This window comes from Cucurbita pepo, chromosome LG02, assembly GCF_002806865.2.
Source record: "Cucurbita pepo subsp. pepo cultivar mu-cu-16 chromosome LG02, ASM280686v2, whole genome shotgun sequence".
Taxonomy (NCBI): domain Eukaryota; kingdom Viridiplantae; phylum Streptophyta; class Magnoliopsida; order Cucurbitales; family Cucurbitaceae; genus Cucurbita; species Cucurbita pepo.
Window position 1 is genome coordinate 11,602,656 of NC_036639.1, and position 7,289 is coordinate 11,609,944.

Consider the following 7,289-nt stretch of genomic DNA (forward strand, 5'->3'; position numbering starts at 1 on the left):
CATGAAAACGTTCGTTTAATCTAATATTTTCAATGTTAAACTTCCCATAGANCAAAAAAAAAAAAAAAAAAAAAGTAACACTAACAAATTTAGGTCAATTTGCAAGTTTGACATTTTTGCGGTAAACCCGAAAATATAGTTATAATCCAAACCCTACTTTTAAGATTATCACGAACATTAATAATTACAAACATTAATAATATTACCACGAACTTGAGAATAGAAGGTTGGATTGAGTCGGACTGTGAACTCTATTCAAGTTGCTCGAGTCACCAATTTAACCAATAAAAAAAATTTCCTAGTGCCTCCATTACAGTGCATCTCCCAGGGCTTGCAACACAAAATCTGTCAAATTCATCATCTTCAGCATCACTAAATAACAACTCTTCTCTTGAAGAATTTTCGGATGAGACACCTCCAAAGAATTATAAATCTTTCGCTAACATATATACATCATGTCATTTGCTCTGTTTCAGACCCTATGAGTTATGAAGAAGCAGCTGAAAAAGAAGAGTGGAAGAAAGCCATGGTAGAAGAGATGCAGTCGAGAAAAAATGGAACATGGGATATGGTTGACTTGCCAAACGAAAAATTTTATCAGTTTGATGAAGATTTACAAGAAGAAATCTATGTAACACAACCAGATTCATAAAGGAAGACACAAAAACAAATGTATACAAGTTGAGACAAACATTAGAAATCTATACGACCGGAAGGGGAGAATAGAAGTTTGGATTGAGTTGGATTGTGAACTCTATTCAAGTTGCTCGAGTCACCAATTTAACAAATAAAAAAATTCGAATAGATAGAAAGAATTTGTGAGTTGCTTACACCAAAAAAAAATAAAAATTTAAATGCAAAGAATTTGTTCTAAACCATGTAACATGTTCTTAAATTTTACACCCCAATGATTTGTTACATACGATGCGATCATTTCTTGAAATTGATTTCACGTTTATCAAAAGTTAAATTCCCAATCTTCATCCTCTTCGATTCCAATGGATAAAACTCCATTTCTGTCTTCAAAGAATCCATATCTTCTCTGAACTTCTGGTATATATCTCCTCTGTAAAACTCCGCCGTCCTCCGAACCAAAACCAGTGACACCATGGCCACAACGAACGTCAATCCGGCCAGAATCGTGAAGGATTGTTCAAAGCATTTGCTCCCCTCGCAATGAAACTCGCTTGCATTACTCCCCGTCATCGCCATCTCGTCGTACAGCTTTCCGATCACCATCACGTTCAGAATGTAAGACCCAATCGGACATGACAATTGCCCGAAATTGAACAACGTCGAGTAATGTTTCAGCCCGAAAAATTCTGAGATCATCGCGAAATGCAACGGAACTTGAGAACCCAATGAAAACCCAATTATGATCGACGCAATACAGAGGGAATTGTTGAAGGGGAAGGCCACGATGAGGTAGCCAACGCAGGAAACCAAGAGGATGAGTGTTAGCATCATCGGCCGGGGGAATTTGAACTTTTCCAGCAAGATTTCTGAGACGAACCCAGAAAAGATTCTGCCGGTGAAGTTGAAAATACTGACCAGAGAGATGAAGGAGTTGATTGTTTCCGGTGGGTAATTCAGGGATTCTCCGATTTGGCCGAGATTGTCGATGGCAGTTAAATTTGCGCCGACGCCGATCAACATGGTGGTGAGTAAAATCAACATGTCGACGCTGAAAATCGCTTGAGGAATTGTGAAGTCTTCTCCTCTTTTGGGTTTGTTGAAGATGTTGGCGAAACAGGAATTGCTCTGTTTTGGTTGTTCTAAAACAGAGGAGGAAGAACAAGAAGCAGAGCATGATGGAGCCGATTGGTGGTTGTCGATTCTGATTCTTGTGAAACGATTCCCGACAGTACTTTTATTGAGATTCCACATGATAATCTCTTCTCTAATGGCGATCAACAATGGAACAAGAAGCAACGCAAAGATTGCGGCGACGATGGTAATGTGTGCAGTTTGGTTGAATGGAACTTTTTTCTGAACAAAAATCAGGGCGGTGAGAAACAGAGCCAAAATGACGGTGACGCAAAGAAACTGTACAAACACTCTGAATTCATTTGGGTGTTTGACGGCTCTCATTTCCCTGATTGTTTTAACAAAAACGATGGAAATCAAAGAGGGGAACCAGGCGAGTAGAAGAATCAGAGATTTGGTATCATGATCATAAATGGCGCCGTAAATTTGTGTCATGATAGCGCCACTTAAGCCGACGAACCCCTTTAGAAGCCCCAACATGACGCCTCGCCGTTCAGGGAAATTCTTGACACACGACACCAGGACGACTGTTAATGATCGAACAGGAAAAACCCATGTTAATTTGGTTAAGGGGTTTCGATTTTAAGCTCTAATGGTTAGATTTGTTTAGATTATTACCTGTGTTGGCGAAATTCTGGGAGTTTGCTCCGACCATAATGTAAAAGCAGAAAAACTCCACCGTCGGACGGATAATTTTTCCGGTGACGGCTTGCCATATTTTGAAATATCCGACGAAGTTAAGGGCGGCGCCGATGAGGATAACGAACCAGGGGGGTGCTACTTCGGCTAGCAAGCCGGCAATGACGCCGACGTTGGATCCGAGATCTTTGTAAAACCCGATTTTGTTGAGTGTGGTTTGGTCGCATTTGAGTGTGGATTTGATGTCTTTGGAGTAAGAAGCGAATAAATAGACTCCGCCGGCGCCGGACATTATGAGGAAGGAGGCGAAGAGGGAAAACCACCGCCCCATTACCACTTGTTGAATGAAACAGGACAGCTCTGCCCTGCAGATTCCGCCATTGATGGAGCTTGGTGGTGGTGATACAACCATTTTTCAAGAAGATTAGTGGAGAATGAATTAGAGATGTGTTGAATCAATTGTGTTTTGTTTGATGTTCATGTTTGATTCATATATATATGACAGAAAAACGATCACTAATGTGGTTTGTAGAGGTTAATTTTAGAAGAAAAAGATGAACACAAATGGGGTTGCGGGGAAGCAAATAGAAAGCCCAACTAAGAACCAAAAACTAACAAAACAAAGTAGTTGGTATTGTTAGAGGGTACCTACCAATATCATATAATTTATTTCAAATATTAAATCCCGACCACCAATTTTGAAAATGACTCAAAATGTACAGTGGAGGCACGGTGTCAGAGCTCCACCACCCCTTGGGCTTTATAGCCTAAGCGAGTTAGCTTGTGTCACATGCGTGTCACAGTGAGGGCGAGTGTGCTGAAACGAGTGTCTCAGTCGACTTTCTTTGAAATGGGTTTTTCAAGAACAGTACTATGCGACACAGGTATGCCAATATTGTGCCCCAGCCTATGTGTCGGAGGTTGATATATGCACCCGCTATCCGGTACAGTATTCGTAAATGACATGGCATGGGCACAAGAGGGCCAATGCCTCAATAGAATCCGGATGGATGGATGTTCGAGATGTCTCAATGAAATGAGCGATACATAGGTCCGTTCTCGATGGCATGACCCAGTGACTTGTGATGACCGACGACATCCCAAGACTTAAGATAGAAACCTTAATCCCAAGTAAAGGCAAGGTCGAACTAAATGATTTGACTGAGTGTAGAAGCAAGTCAGTTTTGCAACATGCACGCGCAGGTGCCGTGTATTATCAAACAAACTTTGATTGTTCAAAAACCCGTCTTAAATTTAATGCTATTTCTTTATAAAGCATGAGAGGTGCCGACGTGCAACGAGGTAGAACGGTAGAACGGAACGGAGAGATGGAAATTGGTAGGAACTATGTTAATTTCATCTCTGTTCTTGTATCACTTCTATTATGGGGTTGTTGGGGGAGCAATCTTGAAGATTTTCTTCACTGTATTTCTTCCAATTCCTCAAATTCAACCCTCCTTTACACTCAATCTTCATCCTCCTACTCCTCTGTTCTAAATTTCACCATTCGAAACCTCAGATTCTCAGGGCCCAATGTCCCTAAGCCAATCGCCATAATCAAACCATCGCAACCTTCCCAAGTCCAAGCAGCCGTCATATGCTGCAACAATCACGACCTCCGCATCCGAGTCCGCAGCGGCGGCCATGACTTCGAGGGTCTTTCTTACGTTGCCAATGTCACATTCGTGGTGATTGATTTGGTCAATCTTAATTCAGTGACGGTGGACATTGAAAACAACACTGCGTGGGTTCAATCTGGGGCGACCCAAGGTGAGGTGTATTACAAACTTGGCCTAAAAAGCTCTGCTTTTGGTTTCCCCGGCGGAGTGCAGCCGACTGTGGGTATTGGTGGGTTCCTCAGCGGCGGTGGGTATGGGATGATGGTTAGAAAATATGGGCTTGGTGCGGACAATGTGGTGGATGCTCTACTTGTGGACGCTAATGGGAGGCTTCTTGATAGAGATTCTATGGGAGAGGATTTGTTTTGGGCCATTAGAGGCGGCGGCGGAGGCAGCTTTGGGATTGTTTTGGCATGGAAGTTGAAGTTGGTTCCGGTGCCTCCTACTGTTACGTCCTTCGCCGCTTATAGAAGTTTGGACCAAAACGCTACCGACTTGGTTCATCGGTGGCAGTTCGTTGCTCCCGTGATTGATGAAAGATTGTTCATTGGCGTCATAGTCTCAGGTTTGATTCTAATACTTTTCTTTTTTAGTAACCACGACGCTGTACAATCGTATGATATTGTCTACTTTGAGCATAAAAATATCCTCTGGAGGTACCAATGGAGATGTATTTCTTACTTATACACCCATGATCAACCCCTTGATTAGTAGATGTGGGACTCCTCTTTAGAGTCTATGGAGCCCTCGAACAAAATACACCCTTTGTTCGACACTTAGTCACTTTTGACTACACCTTCGAGGCTCACAACTTCTTTATTCGACATTTGAGGATTCTATTGACATAACTAAGTTAAGGGAATAGTTTTAATACCATGTTAAAAACCACGGCTCTCTCTACTAATATTGTCCACTCTAAGCACAAGCTCTAATGGCTTTGCTTTTGGTTTCGTCGGAAGGCTTTAACCAATGAGGATATTCCTTACTTATAAACTCATGATCAACCCTTTAATTAGTAGATGTGGGACTCCTCTCCNGCTTTGCTTTTGGTTTCGTCGGAAGGCTTTAACCAATGAGGATGTATTCCTTACTTATAAACTCATTATCAACCCTTTAATTAGTAGATGTGGGACTCCTCTCTAGGGCCTATGGATCCCTCGAACAAAGTAGTACACTCTTTGTTCGACATTTGAGGATGCTATTGAGATGGCTAAGTTAAGGTAAGACTTTGATACCATATTAGANAGTAGTACACTCTTTGTTCGACATTTGAGGATGCTATTGAGATTGCTAAGTTAAGGTAAGACTTTGATACCATATTAGAAACCACGACTCTCCATAATGATATGATATTATCCACTTTGAGCACAAGGCCTCGTACCATTGAAAATAAATTTCTTACNACCACGACTCTCCATAATGGTATGATATTATCCACTTTGAGCACAAGGCCTCGTACCATTGAAAATAAATTTCTTACTTGTAAACTCGTGATCATCCCATTAATTATCAACTTGGGACTCCCTCCCAACAATCCTCAACACTCTTTCCACGCCCGTCTTGACCCATGAACGGTTCGGAGATTTAAATGGAAAAATGCAATTTCTTTTCACAGCTGCAAATTCAATGGAAGGAGGAGGAGGAGGAGGAGGAANCTCCCTCCCAACAATCCTCAACACTCTTTCCACGCCCGTCTTGCCCCATGAACGGTTCGGAGATTTAAATGGAAAAATGCAATTTCTTTTCACAGCTGCAAATTCAATGGAAGGAGGAGGGGGACGAAGAACAAAGGGAGCATTTTTCTACTCCCTGTTTCTAGGAAAGGCAGAGGAGCTTATACCCATCATGGAGAAGAGCTTCCCAGAGCTGGGACTGAAAAAAGCAGACTGTTTGGAAACCAATTGGGTTGAATCAACGGCATATCCAGCAAGTGGGTTTGTGACAGCAAACGATTTGAATGTCTTACTAGACAGAGACCCACTCAGCAGCGGCCGATTCAAAACGAAATCAGACTACATCACAGAGCCCATCTCAGAAGCCGCCCTCGACGGCATATGGGAAAGGTTGGACGCCGATGGCATAGAGACAGTGCAGCTGGTGCTGATCCCCTACGGAGGGAAAATGAATGAGATAGCTGAAACAGAGCTCCCTTCGCCGCATCGAGATGGGTATCCCATCAAAATTGGTTACTATGTTACATGGGAATCCCCTGAAGCTGACATGAGGCACTTGGAATGGAGCCGAGAGGTGTATGAGTACATGGCTCCTTTCGTGTCCAAATCGCCCAGAGCTGCGTATGTCAATTACAGAGACCTTGACATTGGGACAAACAACGAGGACGGGACCCCGACCAGCTTCGAGGAAGCAAGTGTTTGGGGATTGAAGTATTTTGGGGTTAATTTTGAGAGGTTGGTGCGAGTGAAAACAATGGTGGATCCCTGTAACTTATTCCGGCATCAACAGAGCATACCGCCCATGGCTCAACCAAAGATCAATGGTTAATGGCAATTATCTCTAAATTGAAAGTAAACCACAGTCCTGACTCGAACCCCTGCCTACTTCTAGACCAACTTTAAGAAAATAATACTAGTCACGACGGCGTTCCACATTCATGTCAATGACTCTGATACTATGTTAGCACGACTCTCCACGATAGTAATCTTTAGGGCATGACTCTGATACCATGTTAGATAAACACGACTCTCCATAATAGTATGATATCGTCCACTTTGAAGGTGTAACTTCTTTGATTATAAACTCATGACCATTCTCTAAATTAACCAATGTGGGACACTTTCAAGGTGTAACTTCTTCATTTTCTAGTACAATTAAGATAATTATCTTCCCAAAGTTTCTAATTTATTGCCAATTTTGGTTAAATTATATATTTAATGCAATTTAAATCATAAGTTAGGTTAGAAATACAAAAGGTTGACTTAATTTTACATTGATGAATGAATTTATTATTTTAATTACATTTAATTACACAATGATCAAAAGTCTTGGTAATTCTTCATTTCCTCTTAAATTTGTTTTCTCTAATATTTATTAAATTATTTAAATTTTGAAAGTAAAGATTTCAAACTCTAACCTCTTAATTACTCTAAATTACTGGTTTTGGTTGAATTATATTCATATAGAAAGTTGCCTTAACTTTTAAAAAAATTAAAAAGAATTATATCAAACAAAAATTCAACTATTAAATGAAAACAAGTCTTTAAAATCTTAATGGTAAGGTCTTAACTTCCAATCACAATAAATGAC

The 7,289-nt window shown here is 41.0% G+C and overlaps 2 protein-coding genes across 2 annotated transcripts; one reads left to right on the top strand and one right to left on the bottom strand.

Moving 5' to 3' along the window:
* Positions 1–920: 920 nt before the first annotated feature.
* On the bottom strand, positions 921–2,850 carry LOC111789187. Its single transcript, XM_023669868.1, has 2 exons — positions 2,386–2,850; positions 921–2,294 (listed from the first exon to the last, which is right to left on the bottom strand). Exons 1-2 carry the CDS (start codon positions 2,816–2,818, stop codon positions 931–933), a joined length of 1,797 nt encoding a protein of 598 aa, XP_023525636.1. The 5' UTR covers positions 2,819–2,850; the 3' UTR covers positions 921–930.
* Positions 2,851–3,734: 884 nt separating this feature from the next.
* LOC111789208 (berberine bridge enzyme-like 18) lies at positions 3,735–6,612 on the top strand. The gene is made up of 2 exons (XM_023669904.1): positions 3,735–4,617; positions 5,794–6,612. The coding sequence occupies exons 1-2, from the start codon at positions 3,735–3,737 to the stop codon at positions 6,525–6,527; spliced, it is 1,617 nt and encodes a 538-aa protein (XP_023525672.1). The 3' UTR covers positions 6,528–6,612.
* Positions 6,613–7,289: the final 677 nt, after the last annotated feature.

Excerpts from the sequence above, each read along its gene's own strand:
- LOC111789187 (XM_023669868.1), bottom strand. The coding sequence starts at position 2,818 with ATGGTTGTATCACCACCACCAAGCTCCATCAATGGCGGAATCTGCAGG. Across the intron at positions 2,295-2,385 it reads CCAGAATTTCGCCAACACAG|TCGTCCTGGTGTCGTGTGTC; the intron begins GTAATAATCTAA and ends GATCATTAACAG.
- LOC111789208 (XM_023669904.1), top strand. The coding sequence starts at position 3,735 with ATGGAAATTGGTAGGAACTATGTTAATTTCATCTCTGTTCTTGTATCA. Across the intron at positions 4,618-5,793 it reads TCTAATACTTTTCTTTTTTA|GAGGAGGGGGACGAAGAACA; the intron begins GTAACCACGACG and ends ATTCAATGGAAG.